Genomic DNA, 19,944 nt, shown 5'->3' on the forward strand with positions numbered 1-19,944 from the left:
AAATTTTCCGCAAAAATTTTTATTGTTCGGTAAAAGATACACCATCTACTGCGAAAAAATTTTCAAAATGTTTTTTCTTCGCCGAAACTAAGCTCTTCAAAGTTGAAATACTCTTTCTCGCAAAAGTCTTCATTTTCTTCTTCATCAAATTTTTTCAATGCAATTTTTGAATTTTCAGATTCAGGAATAGTTTGTCTAACAGAAAATGTATAACATGCCATAGTTTTGTTGGTTACATCAGTCAGAAAACACGTTTTAAACACGGCAATTATGAAAAATTCACTATGGTCAGAGCCCTTAACTATCATTCACTCTATTTATCAAAGGAAATGAAAGATAAAGAGGTAGACCAGAGGCATACCATCATATCATGAGATGTTTTGTGGTTGAACAAATATTTCTTATCATGTGTTAAAAGCAGAAGGGGAATTCGATATAAGAGCACAGCTGGATATCGTAAGATTCCTGAGAGCATTTTTTGTTTTGAATGCTTGAGACAATATAACTATTGACGTCATTAAGAAGCATTCGACAAATTTGCGCTTATGAGGGGGGGGTTTTCAGGGGTCTTAAATACCGTCATACCGACAAAATTTTGGGTCAAATACCGTAATACCGTTGGTGAAGGAAGCCTAATACCGATACCGATATTATATTTATGTTTTTTTTGGAAAATAATGAATTTTCAGTTATCAAATCTATTGTGTAGGAACAAAATAGAAACTGTACAAACAAGTCTTGTACTTTATGAGGCCCCCCAGTCAACCCTCAATTCAGGTATTCACGCACAAATTTTTGCCAATTCACGTATTCACGCGCGAAAAAAACCATTTTCACGTCCACGCACCAATTTTGCTTTTACATCTTTGGTTAAACGATTGTGACCTTATTGGGCTACATTTAACCTTTTTATGGCTTCTTTTAAACAGATTGACCTATTCTTATACCAAACACTTTCGCCAATATAAAGTTTTTTGCTAGTTTTGTGACCTTATTCTCGATATCGTCGACTTTTTAAGGCCTCTTTTACAGCTATTTGAGCTTTCATAAAGCAAGATTTTAGGTCTGCCGCGCCAAAGTTACTTGCTTGTTACGGGAGGTAAATGCAAAATTAAGCCTTTCCCCCAATAATTTCTTCCAACCGTAATATTTCTTTTATATTGAGAATAAATTTAAAATCGAGGTTTGGGCCAATCATGGTCTGCGAAGCCGTAGACTTCAACACAGGCTTCATAGAGGTGGTGCTGTGGTGCAACTAGAGGACGCGAATTCTAAAGTTAAACCCCCCCCCCTTATCGGAGGAAAAAATAAATGGAAACTAATAACGCGAGCGAAGCGAGCGCGAAAATTTTTCGACAATTTTCGCTCTCCTTTGTTATTGAAAAACGGCTTTAATACGCTATTGTTAGCCAAGTATGCCTTGTCTGGTCACAGAATTTTTGATTTTATTTAACACTAACCGTTTGTTGGCAAAAATATGGTACGGCGAGCGACGTACCTGCCGTACCCGGTGCGGCGTTCCAAGAGTTTCGCCCAAGAAAAAATTTAAATTTTAGAATGCCTAGATTGCCTGAAAACGCATCATGTGCATCATGATGTGAATTATTTTTTAATCGTTTGATGCTGCACAAGATGTTTTTAGAACTACCTTCTTTTACTTATTATTGAAGGAGTAAATACCGCCTTTACTGTTTCTAAGTTACTGCAGTATCAGTGTATTGTATTGTAGTAGCAATATAAGTGAATACGGAGAGACGACCATATCATTTAGTGCTGACGGAGAAAATTTTATCTAGACTCATTTGTTGGATGCAGTATTTGCATCACAAAAGTTGTCATTAAAAAAATGCGCCCGCAGAAAAATAACAAAAATATTTGTTTAAATATCGTAAAGTTTTGCTTATTTGGAATAACCTCACTATGACAATAAGTCAATATGACATCCAAGATTGTGCGAGCGAAGCGAGCAAGAAAATTTTACTGGTTAAAATAGCGGAATAGACTTATCTTTTTTGAAAGTTTTTCTGCATGAAACTCATGAAGAAACTAAAAGGTAAATAGTTTTATACCGAAATACCGTTTTTTATTGATAAAAATATCGAAATACCGACAAAAAAACAGTGAATTTACCGATACCGGGAGAAAATGAAATACCGTAATCCCGTCGTTTTTTTCTCGTAATACCGATTTACCGGGGGTAAAAAGGCCCAATACCGTCATACCGTAAAAGTGAAACCCCCCCCCCCCTTATGACTGTAGCAACGCGATGTTCTGTTTTTCTTGTGTCTGTTGTAAAAATTACCGTTACTTGCAATTGGAGTGTATGATAAAAATTTACTATTTATCTAGAGACAATATTTAAAAACAGATTGCTGATTTGTGTTCTTGAGTTTTTGACTCGCTATTGGGGAATATTGGGGGGAGGGGGGGTGAGGGAACGTGCCTTTTTTGGATCTTCGTCCCAAGCAAAAAATAGTACCTATCGTATTTTTTTTATTTTTTTTGAGGGGGTGAAAATTCATTTACATCCGACACTCGACTAGTTTAGGAACAAAAATCATAAAAAAAGAAATAAGTTTATACCTAAACTAACACTCGAGTTCATCACGTGAGTAGAAGAGCCTGGGGATAATCGGTCACGGATATTTTTCTCGGAAAAAACTTTCTCACACACTTTCGTTTTCTCGCCATTTTACTTTCATTCAGCTTGCACGTGCAAAACTTCTGCCTCCTTCATCCTTTGGAGTTTGGAACCTTACATGTTAAAGTAAAGTAAGAGTAAGCAATTTTTCTAGCTTTGGAGTTTAAATTTGGAATTTGGGATCAGAAATTTTCACTTAAAAAGGGGGGGGGGGGGATTGGGGGGGGTGAGGGAACGTGCCGTTTTTGGATCTTCGTCCCAAGCAAAAAATAGTACCTATCGTATTTTTTTTATTTTTTTTGAGGGGGTGAAAATTCATTTACATCCGACACTCGAGTAGTTTAGGAACAAAAATCATAAAAAAAGAAATAAGTTTATACCTAAACTAACACTCGAGTTCATCACGTGAGTAGAAGAGTCTGGGGATAATCGGTCACGGATATTTTTCTCGGAAAAAACTTTCTCACACACTTTCGTTTTCTCGCCATTTTACTTTCATTCAGCTTGCACGTGCAAAACTTCTGCCTCCTTCATCCTTTGGAGTTTGGAACCTTACATGTTAAAGTAAAGTAAGCAATTTTTCTAGCTTTGGAGTTTAAATCTGGAATTTGGGATCAGAAATTTTCACTAAAAAAGGGGGGGATAGCAAGGAGGGGGGATCGTTTAAGAAGGGGGGGGGGCTGACATATATATTGTAGATTATTTTCCAGCACTGTTATGAAATTTGGTCTGCATGAAAGGAAGTTCTTTATTTTCACTAAAAAGTGGTATATATTTCCCTTTCCTTTTTACCATAAAAAATTTAGCCCGAAATCCTTGGGGGATAGGTATTTTTAAAGGTTGGGGGGATGCCAAGAAGGGGGGGTCATTTAAGAAGGGGGGATCAGACCCCTTTCCGCGCTATGGAAAAGAAATAGTTATCTTTTTGTATATCTACAAAACTTGTTGCTGTTGCGCTGCAATTTTACCAGGTAACTTGCATCAGTTGATGCTAATAAGCGTACCGTAAATTGGTCTAATGTCGACACCCCTCCTCTAATTCCGACACCTTTTTATCAGCCAAAATTTATAGAATAGACCATGGCCAGGTACCTCACAAAACGTTTCACTTTTTTTCAAAATGTCGGTGAATAAACTTTTGATATCTTTCTTGGTCAATTTGAGGGTGCTGATTTGGAATTTGAATGTTACCAAGCTTGAAAAACTGCAGTTTTTACGTAATTTGCGATTTTTTGCATTTTTAGGCGGGTCTAAAAAAGTGCTATAATTTTGCATAAATTATGCAGATTGTGGGGAAATTCCCTGTTTTCAATCAATTTTTGACCATAAAATCGTCTATAACTTTTGATCTAAAAAAGTTGAGACTTTGATATAATACATTTTTTTGCTCAGTTTGAAGAGCTCTATCACGTGGTATAGGTCTTTTTGATTTTGAAGACCCCCCAAAAATTACAAATTTTCAGGGCTTACAATTTTGCCTAAAAACGCAAAAAAACGCAAATTACGCAAAAACTGCAGGTTTTCAAGCTTGGTAACATTCAGATTTGGAATCAGCACCCTCAAATTGAGTAAGAAACATGTCAAAAAGTTGTTCACAGACATTTTGAATTTTTTTTTTATTTTTGAAACAATAACAATCCACTGGTCACGACCTAGAAAGGTTGAAACTGTTTTTCTTTGCTTAGTGGTCAGAGAGGAAAAATCCTTTTTCAATCAGTGATTCAAGCTTTCATATTATTCCTTTCTCTAAAGAAGGGTGTCAGAATTAGAGGAGGGGTGTCGATATAGACCTTTTTTCAAAGAGGCCACCCTGTTGAATAATTATGTAGTCCAGCAGAAAAATAATGATAAAACCATGCATAATTATTACAATATGCATGATACAGTAATTATGCATGGCTCTATCATTGTTTTTATGGCTGGACTACATAATTATTCAACAGGACATCCTCTTTGAAAAAAGGTCTATTAGACCAACTTACGGTAGGCCTCAAATGAATGACCTTGCTGGTCATTAATACCAGGCGGTGTCAATCGAACTGTTCGATTATCGAACTAATCGAACTTAATCGAACCCTATGGAACGATAGCTGTTTGATTACCGAACCCAATCGAAGACTATCGAACCGGGAAAACTTTCGTAAAGTTTGATGACTGTTCGATTATACGATTATAGTTCGATCGCAGTTCGATGAATACGATTGAGGCTCGATCAATTCTTTTAAGATCGATGAAGTTTGATTGGTTCGATTAAATTGATTTATACCTTTACCGCCCAATTTTTTATTTATATTCCGAGAGCGTATTGGCGGCCGCCCACGGGCCATTCTCGCGGGCCATCCTATATCTATCCCATCGGATGGGACAAGCTCTTTGGTCGTTAATTTGTATTAAGAAAAAAAGATTTTAGTTTTTATTACTTTCTTTAAAGAAAGTGTCATCTCTATTACTTTAAATGAGCAAAAATGAGTGAAGCATACGGTGCCTGTGTTTAGATTAGACAACCTCGTAATTTTCTGAAAGGTAAAGAAAAGTAGAATCAATCCGACACAATCATCGAACCACATCAAACTTTCATCGAACCACGTCGAACTTAAATCGAACCACGTCGAACTTAAATCGAACTCATCGAACATCAATCGAACTTCATCGAACAAAGAACACTCATCGAACTAAATCAAACTTATCAAGAAATTTTCGTAAAGTTCTATAGCTGTTCGTTCGGGTTCGGTAATCGAACTGCTATCGTTCGATTTTGTTCGATAGAGTTAGATGATTTGATAACGAAAATCGCTTTCAAAAATTCACTTGACACCGCCTGGTTAATACAAAGTTAAATCAAAACAAAAATGGTAGAGTAGAGCTTTTGTTTTCAAATTTAGCTGCTTTGATTGGTGGTCAGTCATTTGATGGCTATGCAAGTTTCCCTCCACTGATGCAAGTTACCCGACTTCACGGTAACAAATTGAGCTCTTCAGGGGCCCGTGGCAGCAAGGGGGCCACCTGAGCCTTGGCCCAACCACATTTTTTCAAAGCAAAAAGAAAATTTACTGATTCAGTTAAATTCTGCGTAAAAACCTTGAAAAAAACCTGTATTAGTCTAGAAGGGCTAATTTTCGAAAATTTCTCCCATAGACACTAAACCATGGACCTACCACTTTCAAAGTGGTAGTTTCTGTTTTCTAGAAAAAATTCAATATAGGGGGTGGATGACAGAAATTTTCAGATAGAAAAAGCATTCAGAAATCTAGTCAATCTTTAAAAGTGCTACAGAAATTTTGCTCAATCAGTCAATTTTTTATTCAAACCCTTTATAAATATATGTTCTATGTATGCACACGATATTGGTCAGATTTTAGCTTAAAATCAAAAACTAAACCAAAATAGGAAAGTCAGGTGACTCAGAGAAAAAAATTTTGAAAAAAGAGTGTCAAGAGCAACCATAGCATGAAGGTAGAGCATCCAGCTATGGTGCGCAAGATTCCCAAAATGGTACTTGATGTCTATCTGTTTGATGCTCAGCAACTAAAGAGACAGATCAAGGGTAATTGGAGAAATCCAGGGAAAGGAGTGAGTGCCCTCCCCTACCTATCGAGGGTAGACAGCTAGAAAGGGAGCCTTCTGGTTGCCCTTACCTGCCATCGCAAACTTACTATGAAATGTCCCTAGGCAGGAAATGAAAATCGTAGGCTGAAAAGTTTCCCTTTCAGCTGTTTGTTTGGTTGAAAAGGAAGGTCCAGTTTAGCAACAAAAAAAGTTTCAAATTTAACAACCCAGTGGAACTTTGACAATGCTAAACTTGTATGCCCCCATTTAAGTTCCTTCAACAATCAAATGCGCGAAAATGACAAAAATTGGAATAGTGCTGCAGTACAGCCATTTGGTAAAAGAAAAAACCAAGCTGGTGCCTCATCTCACAGAGTCTTTTTTACCCGGCCAACTTGGTTTTTCTCTGAAATTATTGAGCCTTATGTCTTTACTTTTAACAACTCTCAATGTCTTTCACTCTCCACTCTTTTCTGACCTCAAAATTCTAAAAATTTTCGACCTTGTCAAATGCCTTAATATATCTTTTGTCCACAGATTTCTAAATAACAAATTACCTGTTGACCTTCTACTCTGGGGTTCTTTAACTTTGTTCAGCTGAAGACAAAAACACTCGAAGTACCAGAGGAGCACGTTTGAAATTACTTTTTGTTCCCTCCCACAACATCGTTACCTTTGGTAACAAATCTTTCTCTAAGATTTGCATAACACATTGTAACAGCATCCAGCAATCTTACCCAAATATTACTCTGCGCTCATCTGATTTCAGTTTCGTAAAATCTCTTGCACTTACTCACTGTCTTTGGAGATACTGAGCACACTTCTTCCCCACTAAGAAAGGTTAGCAAACTTTCTTTAATTTCTTTTTCATTAAATAACAAAATTCTTAAAAATAAAAATATCTTTAAATAATTTACAAAGTAGTGTTATAAATACAATCTGTACTTAGGTGGCTGCATCTTTTTGATTAGCTAGACTATTTATAAGGCAGTCTCATTCCATATATTTTTTTTGCGTATCATCAGATTACTTGTATCTTCTTTGTAGTGTTAAATGGTAAATAGATACTTACTTACATCAACGAAGATTCTGCGCCTGGTTTTTAGTTAGTTCGAAAATCTTTTCCAATTTATCTTTATCTTTAATGGTTTTTAAGGGTCACCTATTTCATTTAGTTTAATTTAAAAATTTAATTAAAACCTATTTACCTGTTTCAGAACATTAAAGATAAAATGAATCAACAAGTTACAGCTAGCCAACGTCAAGAGTTATGGGACATTTTCCAAAAGGCACCAAAGCCTCAACTTCACCTGCATTTGGATGGATCTTTGTCATTCAATTTCATCATGAAAGCTGCCAAAAGATTACAATCAAGAAAACCTGAAGAAGAGGTCTTCGAAAAAAATTGGATTCCTAAAAATGAAGAAGAGCTTTTTCTTTGGCTTGCAAAAATCACTAATGAGGATGTAAACAGTCATTTCAAAGCTGAGGAATGTGATAACTGGAGAGCTTTTAATTTTTGTAATAAGTTTTTACAAACAAAGGAAGATCTTATCGAAGCCACGTTTGATATTATGCATCGGGGTCATGATGAGCATAATATAAATTACCTGGAAATTAGATTTGCACCTGTTTTACATACTCTTGAAGGGTTAACAGAAGAAGAAGTGATTCATGCGGTAGGTGAAGGTTTTGAGAAAGGAGTTCAGCATTGGAAAGATCTTGGTAAGCATGTCGATGGTGGGATTATCATCTGTGCTTTAAGATCATTTCCAGTGTCTGATGCCATCAATTTGGTCAAAAAAATGTCTACCATCAAACATGAACGGGTTCTTGCTTTTGATATTGCCGGAGATGAGGGAAATTATCCTTTACGAGAATTCAAAGAAGCATTGCAACTTGCCAATGAATGTGGTATTGATATGACTCTTCATGCTGGGGAATGGAGTGAGAAACTCCATGATTCAATTATTGATAATATCAAAGTGGCTGTTCACCATGGTTCTAAGAGAATCGGCCATGGTGTGGCTTTGCGATCTGTTGACCATACTGATGAATTGATGACTCATTTACAAGCCAAGAATGTGTTTGTTGAAGTTAATTTAACATCAAATGTCTCTGATCCTAGAAATGTTCCTAGTTTTGAAGAGCATCCTTTACCGTCATTTCTGGAGAGAAATATCAAAGTGGCTGGATTGAATGTTGATAATTGGTTATTGGCTGGAAATAAAGATATTGGGCGTGCTGAACCCACTGGAGAGTTTGTCAGAGCTTTTCTTGATTGTGGGGTAACTTCAAAACAGTTGTCTGAAATAGCCAAAACCGGTTATATAGCTGGTTTTAGAAATGTTTCTGAATCAATTATCAAAGATGCTATGGAAATTTGGGAAAGTGAAATTATCCCTAAAATTGATGGCTGGAAAGAGAAGCATCTTTCTCAAGGTTGAATGATTTTCAATGAACTTCACCTTAATATATTCTGATTGATTCAATATTGATTCATTATAATTCTAATAACGATTTTTTAGTATATTATATTATTGATCAGTATAGTTGTAAATAGATTTTATAAGATTGAACATCAAACTTGGTAAGCTAGTAAAAATCATTAACTTCCTAATTGCCTTTTTTAAAATTCATTTAAATGTTTTAGCCAATAGATTATAGCTAGAATGTGTTTTTATGTCCATCACAAGAATTCAATAATTCACTTCACCCTAGATTTTCATTTGTGGGCTTTCTCTGCTGAAACAAATCTTAAGTGTCATAATATTTTAATCAGGCTGGGGTTGAATTCTCACATAGTATATAAGTAATCAATGGGGTTTTTTTTTTAAAGTCAAAAAAATGTTGTTATTTTTATTACCTACTATACCAGACTATACATCACTCTACATTTTGAAAATTATACACAAAATTTAAATTTATATTGCCTGATATTGCACCCCTTTCTGTTGTTGATTATTTTTAATATATTTTTATAGCAAAATCATAATTTGACTACACAAAACTCTTTCTCTATATTTTTGGGCTCATTTATCTGGACAAAAAAGAACTCTTTGTTTTGATTGATTCCATAATCCGTTACATCATCAGATAAAATTTTTTCTAGTATCCTTTAAACTCTTTGGCGATGAAATGAACTCTTAAGTTGCTTCACCAAAGATTCCCTCAATTTTGATAGGTAATATGAAAAAGCAATACAGATCCGTCGATCAAGTCTTATATCAACCTTTCCAATAAAAATACACATTTGAAAATATATTGGGGAGCACTTATAACTTAACACACTGTTTTGAATTTCTTTACAGATATGACAATAAACTAATTCGCTAAAAACAAACTAATCAAACGAAAACAAGTCTTTTTTGCTCAAATAATGCTGATTTTGCTAAAAAGAAACGATGAAATGCTCTGCAACTGGATAGGTATATTTATTGGTTTTATATTTTCAGGTTCGCAAATTAATGTAGCCCATTGCCAGCTTTCTAAATCTTTTTGACCAATATCGGCATCATGATATTGCAGCAGTTCATGGATTACCTAAACATCTTATAAAGGGTTTTCAGTTTATCTAACTTACTTAATTTTGTGGAAGAAGACGTTTGATATGCGTAAAAGAAATTGCCTCTACAAATTCATTCGCCTGGCTGCTTTCCTTAAACGCTGTTTGTTTTTAAACTTGGCTAGCCTTTAATACAGTGTAGTCCATTGTGAGAAGTCTTTACTTTGTCTGAACCAGAGGGTTAACCATGAAAAGAATTAAGATTTTTTCAATTACATTTCTTTTTCGTCGTGCAGCAGAGCACAATTGTTGTGCCATCACCATGGTGATTTGTTTGTATTTGATAAGTAAACTAAGAAGAACTTTGTTTTTCATCTTCAGCTTCAGGTAAAAGAAGAATAATGCTTCATCATCCAGCAAGATGACGACCTTCAAATCTAAAAAAGACACACGGCAATAAAGGTAACATTACTGTTAAATTTCATCAATAATATATATTTTCTTTACTGGATCTGATATTTCCTTTAAGAACTGTTTATCGTTACTTTCTTTATAAGAAACTTTTTATAAGAACAATGAGGCTCAAAAGACCTTAGAAAATGAGAACAACACGCTGTTTTATGATAATGGTGTTTTTCCAATTTTTTTTGGCAGTTTGAGCCTCACATTGTTTTTATAAAATCATTACCTTATTGGTATTATATTTCGCGTGTATTAAATTTCGCGGATACTAAATTTCGCGATTTTTTAGGCCAAATTCCGTTTAAATTTAAAAAAAAATGCAAAATCAGGAAATTAAAGACACGCGAAAATTTTTCAAAATAGGTCGAAAATCGAAAATACTTATTTGTTACCCTTAATTACTATTTTTGTCACTATATTTGGTATGATTACACCCAATACGTTGTGTTTCATACAAAATCAGTCATTTTCTTGCTTTATTCCCACTTTTTGAAGATGCATAATTTAATGAATCGCGAAATTTAATACACGCGAAATATAATACCAATATGGTATATAAAAACGAGTGGTATCGAGCAAAAAATGAATTGATATTACCTAAGAAAGTATTCAAGGATAAGAGCGATTTGAGATGTCAAATAATGATAAGAACAACTTAGCCTGAAAAAAAGCTTAAAAGTTCTTATTAAAAAGATAAGTGTTAACTCACGTATTAAGAACCTGAAATTTGACTACCGATTTAAAACACGTTCGTGTAACATTGTTAAGAACTGGATAACATGGGAATTATTTACAAAAATCTTTATAATGCAATGGACGGAAAAAAATCTTTTTTTCTGTTATTTGCAAATTGTGGTTGATTTTAACTCAATCAAAAAATCTGAAAATAAAAAGCTTTCACGTATATATTCATAGATAGAAGATAACAGGCGTGATGATATTGATCTCTTGACTGTTATGATATGTAAAAAACATTTTAAAAGTTTTCGAAAAATTGGCACATTTCGGTGTCAAGTGTTTGTGTCCTTGGTAAATTTTGGTCTTTTTTGGAAGTTGTTGCGTTTCTCCGGCTCACAGAATACAGTTGACCATCTCTAGGGTGATATTCAAGGAACTAAGAACGAACTTTTTTCGAACTAGAGAAAGATTTTAACTTCAACTTTTAAAAACCACTTTTCTAGTTCGAATTAAAACAATTGAATCATCGATGTTCGAATAAAGATGTGCTTATATAACTTTACCCACTTCTAGGGACCAGCCAAGGTTTTTGAACGGCTTTTATAATTACACGATTCGCAGGTTTTCTTGTGTCTCTTGATAGTTCAGTGAAGCTTTGATTTTTTGAAACAAAATAGCTCAAAACTCATTTTTACCTCTCGACTATTATGTTAACCTTTATTTATTGGATGGACAATTGCGAAGATGCAGTAGTAGCTATCCGCTTTGACTTTCGTGCAGGAGGTAGGTGTTAGATTCCAACCCAGTGCTGATATTCACTTGACTTATTCAAATGAACGTACCTTCGCCTGGGTCAACCAATGCCATGTTAGGGAATTTAGGTACCATGCTCGATTACGGGGAGATATGCCTGGCACTGTGGTGTGGTAGCGAATGCTTGCCACGTTCGACAATGCGAGGATGTATTGTTCTCCCAAGTCGTTCGAGTATAGTTACTATACACCGGCAACTCTCTGTGCGACGTGAGTAAGGGCAGTGATTTCCCTATCTTATATAGTAAATGCTAGCTATCCTGGATAGGATCTGTTCCGTTCATTGGAAGGAGTATATTCTCTCTCAAAATCGATGTTAGACTTGTGTTCAATTTTACTGACAATGATGTGATTTCTTAAAAAGCTGTCCTGTAGAATAAGGGCTCTTGTTCTACTGTATTAAAACTTGGTTTTCACATTTATATGATGATTTTGTTTGTTATTTGAATTATTATTGGTGACCTAGATTGATAATGAATTTGTTTTGGTGACATAATAAATGGATTCTTTGTATGATAAAAACTCTGAAAAGAAATCGCAAGACGGTCTCAGTTTTAACAAACTTTAGTATACGTTTTTCTTTAATCTTTTTTTAAAAACATCTTAGAGATAAGGGTTTAAGGAAGCAGTGTCATGTATTTTCATGTTTTGAATTTTGATTCACTATCGTTGTCTTACTAATTCCTCAAACACGCTTTGCAGGATTAACGGTCAATCTTTTTGCCATATTCTGTTATGGTGTCTAAACCTTTATTTGATGGTTTGCCCTGTGTTTTTTAAGTTTTGTTTTACCAAGGGAAAATGTTCTGTTGTAAACTAACCTATAATTGGCAAAACAAGTTTAACATTTTGCTATCATGTCCGATAACTATCAAATAAAAACATCAAGCTTACTTATTGACTAGCGGACAGTCTCATTTTTGGTGTTATCTGTCTTTCTTATATCTTTCTAGGTACCTACTGATATTAGTGTACTGCTAGGTTAGAGTGTTCTTTATTTTCATGGATACATAATATATATGGGGAATTGAGAAAATGCACTGAAAAATTCTAATTATGCCTGCAATCACTTTGAAATATCATCAAAAACGATTGGATTGAATGTTTATTGAAAAGAGTTGAATTTTATATGGAAATTAATTTTTTGGTTAACCACTTTAATGACGAATTAGGAAGATTTTTTAAGATGTATGTCTCGGTGTTTTGTTTTTGAAATAGTGCATACTGTGAGCTGAGTGTTTAGATTGTTTTATATGGATGCACTTCATAAAATCTAATATACTGTATCTTAGGGTATAGGGTATTTTGTTGATTCTACTACAAAGGCTTTATTTTCTCTTTCAAGATTTAAAAAAATATAATTAACACCTATTCTTGTTCAGATGGAATTTTTAACGTAATGTTGTGGACTGGTTTCGTTTTTTATTTCGATTGCTATCAATTGATTGATTATTAAATGATTGTTTTTTTATTATCGAATAATTAATTTCGAATATTGATTGGTTACTCGAGATTTTCATTGGTGGAGGGATGTCTTTAACGACAATATGTTTACTTGAGCAATTTTTCAATCTTGATGGGATGAAATTAATCAATTATTGATTGGTTATTGATTGGTTATTGATTATTGATTGATTGATACAATGATGATGGATAGTAGCAGCAGCGGTCCTTCAAACATTACTGGCACCTTTAAACGTAGAAGGTCTTCGATCACTCAACAATTATTGAATTATCAAGATATGCTGACTGGGCTTTTTATGAAAAGGTATTCAAAACATAATCCTTGAATTTTTATATAAAGAACACTTATAAGGACTATGGTATCTAATTTTAATCAAATGTTGAAGAAATGTATATATATTTTCATTAACAGTTTCATTCCAAACCAAGTGCCTAGGAAATTACACGCAAAATTAAGGCAATCTCTACGAGTGCAGACTAGCCTGTTAAGCTATCCAGTAAAATAGTTAAAATGGTTGAAATTAGAATTGTAATAAGGCCAGTCTAGCTTTGGAAAAGTTATTTCATGGCTCGAAATAACGGTCGAACATCGGAAATTGCCCGACCCAAATAGCTTCCTGTCCGACCTAAAAATCATAATCCTCAAGCTAAAGCAACCCTGATCGGACATTTTGTCCGACCCACAAGCCTTGCTATTTAACCACCGCTTTAACAGTATGTATGAAAAATTCCATATTCGTCAAACACTTTTCATGAAAGTAGTGTTGAAGAGGCTGTGTTACATTAGTAACCTACCACAAATAGTTATTTTTGGGCTTCCCAAAAAGGTTGTTTTGTTTTATTTTTAGCAGCCGTGTGATGATGACTCCCAAGCGTGGGAGTCTGTTTCTGCTAACGGTTAGAATTTTTAAGGGAGAAATAAATCTTAAGTCATTTAAAAGCAGGGGGGATACAGATATATCAGGGATCCAACGTTAAATCAGTAGCGTAGGCAAGAGGGGCGCAAAATCTGTGTTGGAGAGCAGATTTTTATGACACAGTAGTTATCTTTTTATATTATGAATAGATAATTACTGTGTCATAAAAGTCTGCTCTTCTACACAAATTTTGCGCCCCTCCTGTCAACGCTACTGTAAATCAAAATAGACTTTGTCGAGATTCAGGATAGAGAAAGACTTCTATACATGATGTAAACACAGTCAGATTTCTCTCATTCGAACTTTCGTATATTACTGTAATTCGAACTGAAACTCCAGTTGGAAAGTGGTACTCCCTGAAAATGCTCCCTGTAATTCGACGTCAAATCAGAGAAAAGAGTCTACTGCACTTGTTTTCACCATCAGAGATGAGAATATTTTATTCTATTTACTTTCAAAATATTTTCAAATACTTTTCGATCATACGATGATTTCTGCTTAAAAACACGGGAAAATTCATAATTTCAGCTTTGAACAACTACGCCAATAATTTGTTCAACTAACCAATGAAACTAGAATTGTGAAATTATATCAAAGTACCCCCACTGAAAACAAATATTAAGAGAAAACAGTATTTATACCGATTGCAAAGTGAATTTCAAAAGTTTAATTGATACTAAAATGGTGCTGTCTAAAATTCAACTTTTTATACTCATCTGCATACAATGGTTTGCGTATACAGCAGCCACTAGCAATGAAACAGTAGATATCTTGGTTGATCGATCAATCTCTAATCTCCAGGAAATTAAGCTGAAATACAAAGCTCTTGCGCTAATCAGGAAGTTTTATGGATCATGCGTCCCTTGCAAGTCTATCCCTCACAGTGATTACTGCGATTGCACCATTCATTGCTGAACCTATGGAAGATTGCCTCAAATTTCGACAAGCTGGCTATCAAATGAATGGAATTTATCGTCTTAGTGGCCCTGGATTCAACAGACCTCATGTCTTTTGTGACCAAACAACCCGAAATGGTGGCTAGACCACCTTTTTACGTAAGTGCGACGGGTCTACGAATTTCGAATAAAACTGGATCGAATACAATTTGGTTTCGGCAAATTGGCAAATGAATTCTGGCTTGGTAATGAAATAGTCCATCAACTAACAAAGCCATCTTTTGCCCCTAAGAAGTCTGAGTTATTGATCAATATGGTAACAAAGGAGAAGAACCAAACTATCTTTGCTAAATTCGATCAATTCAGAATAGGGAATGAGACAAGTAAATACACTATGAAAATCAGTGGACAATATTGGTAATGTATCAGGCATAAGCACGTTCTTGTCATTCAACAACAATATGAAGTTTTCAACCTACGACTCTGATAATGACCTCCATAAAATTGATAACTGTGCAGCAGCTTTTCATGCAGGGTGGTGGTACCATGGTTGCCATTGGCCCCTTTTAACCGGCAGATATGGTAGCAGTGATTTGGTTTGGATTACTAGCAATGCTAAAAGGTTAGAATTAAAGTTTGTGGAGATTAAGTTTCGCCGTAACCTTTGATAAGCACAAAAGGTAAGCTATTAATTTCCAAAAGTAATCTTTTAAACGTGATATCATCGACTATCTGAATAGGAAAGTTTTTTAAATTCTTGTAGGCTACGTCTCATCCCCTTCCTCAAAGTGTAACTATTCTTGGGGGTCTACGCTATCCGTTTGCTTTGATTATCTGTTAGCATTGACCAACCGTAGCAAAACTTTGTAGACCAAAAGTCGATAAAACAAGTCTGCCAAAGAAATACATAAAAGTCTGAAGAATAATATATTCATCACTTTTCTGTTGTCTATGACTTCATTCTTCTAATCATAGGTTATGTTCGTCTCATTTAGCCTTGTGTATTATATTTGGAGTAGTTAAATTGATTTAGTTTAAGCGGTACACTCATTTTAACGCTGTTTAAGACGCATGCGTAAATATTATCCTTTTATTTTAATACAACAATTTTTACGATTTTATCTGATTTTTTAGAATTCCATCACCAGGACCAATGGGGAAATTGCGTGGCGCTGCTTGTATTTTCTCTGCACTTTTCGTAAACTTTATAAATTTGGGAAAAAATACTGGTGTTTGCTGCTGTTCCAAATTATGTCCAATCGAAGTTTATTTTAGCAACTGATTGGTTATTGCTAACTACGGTGCTGTTCTTTTGTCATTCAAGTTTAATTATTGAAATTCTGGGATTCAATGACAATTAATTATTCAGAAAGAATCATTCATAAAATTTCAATTATTCACACTTCTGAATTAGTATAGCTGTTCCAGTTTGTAAAATCATAGTATTTTTTTATTAAGAACATAAATCTCTAAGAATTTCGTTATTGGAAATTTCGAACTATTCTCTTACTCTCCATTGGTTCTAATCCAGGAAAATATTTTTGCGGGGTGGTCACCACTACCCTACATTTAGCCCTATTTTCAAGGGCTTACTTAGGCAGTTTACAACTTTCAGGAAGCCCTACCTAACCCAGGTTCAAATTACTTTTTACTATCTGAGCTTCTTATAAATAAATTTGTTAACATTTTCCGCTTGTGGGAACCTTGTCTGAACATGCAACTTTTCAGATTTAGTTTACAAACTGTCTTGATCGATTTCATGAATTTTTGCATAGTTTGGAGTTTCAAAGGAAGACAAAACTTTCAAAGAATACAGGATGGCACATTTTTGTTCTTAGTTGTTCTCAAATCATGGTAATGCTATCATGATTCTATGAAAAGGGGTTTTTTGAAAAATGTTTCCTAGTTATGGAGATTCTATGTACAGCCCTACAGATTTCCTCCTGCATATTTTCGTTTGGTAAGTGCTCTTTCATTTGTCTACTTAATAACCAGTAAATTTTGGCGAATTTTTGATTAATTTTTCCGAGATTTTAAGGCTTTAATGTTCTTAGTAAGCTTATATTAAAAAGTATTTTAGGCTCAGGTTGTTTGTTTTTGTCTTGAACTCTTTCAGTCGAGGAACCTCTTAGTCCTGTAAAGTCGGAAAAGAGAGTTGTGTATCACCCTTAAAAAGGCAGAGAAAAGGTTTCCTACAGTTTGATGTGATCTTTATGCCAAAGTTGGTATGTTCACAGATTAGGGTTACTAGAAAATTACTTTACTTAAAACATATTAAGCTAATTTAACAACCTAGCCTCAGCCTTCTAGATTTGTTTTTCACCAGAAACTTTTATCAAATCAAGTCTTTTAAAAAGCTTAAATTTCTTTAATATTACTATTTAGTATAACTGCCTTTAGTGTCATACTTTTGATACGAATGTAGATTATAATTTAAATAACATTTTAATGGTCATTCTGTATATATTTTTCTTGTAAACAATATTTCGACCTGCTTGGTGCAGGTCTTCGTCAGGTCTAAACAATACAAACGGTTGAAGGCGCTACCTTGACTTTTTTGACGTCAAAAAAGTCAATGTAGTGTCTTCTCCCTAATGTGCGAGAGCATTGGCTTCCAAAACCTAGATGTCACATACTGACCATCGTCTAAATTAAGACCATGGTCACTATGTGGCGCCGTCTGACGGAATTGGATTTCCAATGCTTCTCGCACTTTTCTATCAAATTTGTTCTCTTCAGTCTTTAAAAGCCTAGCTTCGTTCCAATTAAGTCCTTGGGTACAGTCTTTAGCATGGTTAGTTATACCCGAAATGTCCCATTTTTCATCTTCGACGTTCTTTTTGTGTTGGCCGACACGTGTAGATATCTTTAACCCGGTCTCGCCAACATATCTTTTACCACATTCGCATTCTATCATATACACACCAGGGTGACTGTTAGGTGGTAGTCGGCTTTTGTTCTTAGAAGTTAGCAAATTTTTTAGATTTGAACCACTCTTGAACACTGTTCTGTACCCAGCATTTCGGAAAGATTTTCTCAGTTTTGGGCTCAGACCAGGTATCCAAGGTAATTTAACGATTGGTAGTTGCTCTGGATCATTTCGATTGTCGGTTGTCTGGTTCCTGGTTCTGTCGTAATCGTTTGCGATACGGGTTAAAGTGTTACGATCATAACCGTTCTCGACAAAGTTATTTATTAAGAAATCAATTTCTTCCTGACGGAATCGGTCATCACAAATTCTGTACGCACGGTTAAGAAATCCAGAGAATATACTCTTCAACACCTTTGGGTCATGAGCTGAATTAGGTTTAACTTGCACGTTAGTGATCGCATTTTTACGGTGGATTTTCAATTCATAACGGCCATTGTTATTTCGAACGTTCACGTCTAGAAAGTTCAAACTTTTTGTTGTATCCTCGGTTTCCATAGTGTATTGGGTGTGTTCATTTTGTTGGTTGAGAATTTCTTGGAACTTTTCAGCTTGATGGACGGTTTGGAAACGGGCATGGCTATCGTCGACGTAACGAACGAAGGATTTAGGTGCAACAGGAGGATCGTGTGCGTTGGCTGCTTGAAGTGCGTTTTGACGTCAAAAAAGTCAAGGTAGCGCCTTCAACCGTTTGTATTGTTTAGACCTGACGAAGACCTGCACCAAGCAGGTCGAAATATTGTTTACAAGAAAAATATATACAGAATGACCATTAAAATGTTATTTAAATTATTTAGTATAACATCATCGAAGTCTCAGAGAAGTGTTGTCATATCGGCCCACGCACTGATTTTCAAACGCCCCCTCAAATAAAATGTTGTTTTTGCGACAAAAGTAATCAGGCCTGGCTCCAAGTTTTTGACCTGATATCTTCTTAAATGATAATCTTTATGTTTAAAAATGTCCAGTTACCCTTACAGTAAAAATTTTGGACACCAATTAGCTTATAAAGTTTTCAAAGTAATGAGAGCACTGAAAAGCAACTGCAACCGCCATTTTTTGACTGGCAACGCCAACCACGTCGACTTCAAATTTTCATCGAAAACGAGAGCTTAGCGAAATTTTGAATCTAAAAAAAATTATTCATATTTTAAATTTAATGAAACTTCTTCCTTAGAGTGAACTATATTTTTTGTTTTAAATCCTTTTTGACACACACTCTTTTTTTATAAGGAACCAGTAGATATATGATGAGACTCGGCTGTTCTTATTTTTTTGGCACTTTGAGCCTCAAATCCTTCTTATCATGTTCTTATTTAAAAGGGTGAAATTGAGAATTTATACCCAAGTTTTACTACTTTGACCCCTAAATTGCCTGAAATTGAGTAATTCTAGGCTCAGTATTGTTCTTATGTTGTTTTTATTTTTTGCGATTTTGAACCTCGTTATTCTGTTCTTATAAAAGTTCACAGAGGATGAAATGCCAATTCAAAATTTTACTCACTAAAGTCTGTCTCAATATAATCTGCAGTGTAGGCAAATAAAAGTTGTAACTTATTATAGAATTTGAAGAAGACGAAGTGTTTTAGCTCTTTAAAGGGATTTTCAAGAGTGGAATATTATCAAAATTGAAAAATTCGGCGATTAAAGATAAAAAAAGATAAAAAAAATTAACTTCTGGTAAAGCAGACTTACAATCAACATTTTCACAGAAAAGATCGTTTGATCTTAGAATCTTAGAAAGAAGATCATTACTGTGAAATAATTTTTCAGAAAGTCTTTTCAAAAGATATAGTCCGAAGTTTATATCTTATTGACTGCAAAAATCATCCGAAAATTTCTGAATATTTTGCCGATTTTTTTAGTAGAATCATCACATAGAGTGTTCAATGCAGTATTCTGAATTTTGACGTTACAGTATTTTTGTCTATCGTGCTTCTTACTAAACTTAATTTATGATGGGTCACTTCAAAAAGAGGCTAAAAGTCAAACTGTTTTCTTTTGATTTCGATCATAGTTTTAAGTGAGTGATGTCATAGATGTACATGTATGAATGTTTATATACTTTATTTAATATCTTTAAATTTTTTTTGA

The 19,944-nt window shown here is 34.6% G+C and overlaps 2 protein-coding genes across 3 annotated transcripts in view; both read left to right on the forward strand.

The window, feature by feature from the left end:
• Nucleotides 1-7,403: 7,403 nt before the first annotated feature.
• On the forward strand, nt 7,404-9,197 carry LOC136818893 (adenosine deaminase-like). Its single transcript, XM_067075132.1, has one exon. It carries the CDS (start codon nt 7,420-7,422, stop codon nt 8,632-8,634), a length of 1,215 nt encoding a protein of 404 aa, XP_066931233.1. The 5' UTR covers nt 7,404-7,419; the 3' UTR covers nt 8,635-9,197.
• Nucleotides 9,198-12,986: 3,789 nt separating this feature from the next.
• The window catches only part of LOC136818891 (uncharacterized), a 49,854-nt gene continuing 42,896 nt past the window's right edge, over nt 12,987-19,944 (forward strand). Inside the window, exon 1 of one of the 2 annotated variants that reach the window (XM_067075122.1) lies at nt 12,987-13,412. In XM_067075122.1, the coding sequence (XP_066931223.1) occupies nt 13,288-13,412 (125 nt within the window). In that variant the 5' untranslated portion in view covers nt 12,987-13,287. Of the gene's footprint in view, nt 13,413-16,703; nt 16,882-19,944 lie in introns of those variants that run through there. The other variant, XM_067075123.1, reaches the window with a different exon arrangement.

This window comes from Clytia hemisphaerica, unplaced genomic scaffold, assembly GCF_902728285.1.
Source record: "Clytia hemisphaerica strain Z4C2 unplaced genomic scaffold, Clytia hemisphaerica genome assembly, whole genome shotgun sequence".
NCBI lineage: Eukaryota > Metazoa > Cnidaria > Hydrozoa > Leptothecata > Clytiidae > Clytia > Clytia hemisphaerica.

Coding starts and splice junctions, on each gene's coding strand:
- LOC136818893 (XM_067075132.1), top strand. CDS start 7,420: ATGAATCAACAAGTTACAGCTAGCCAACGTCAAGAGTTATGGGACATT.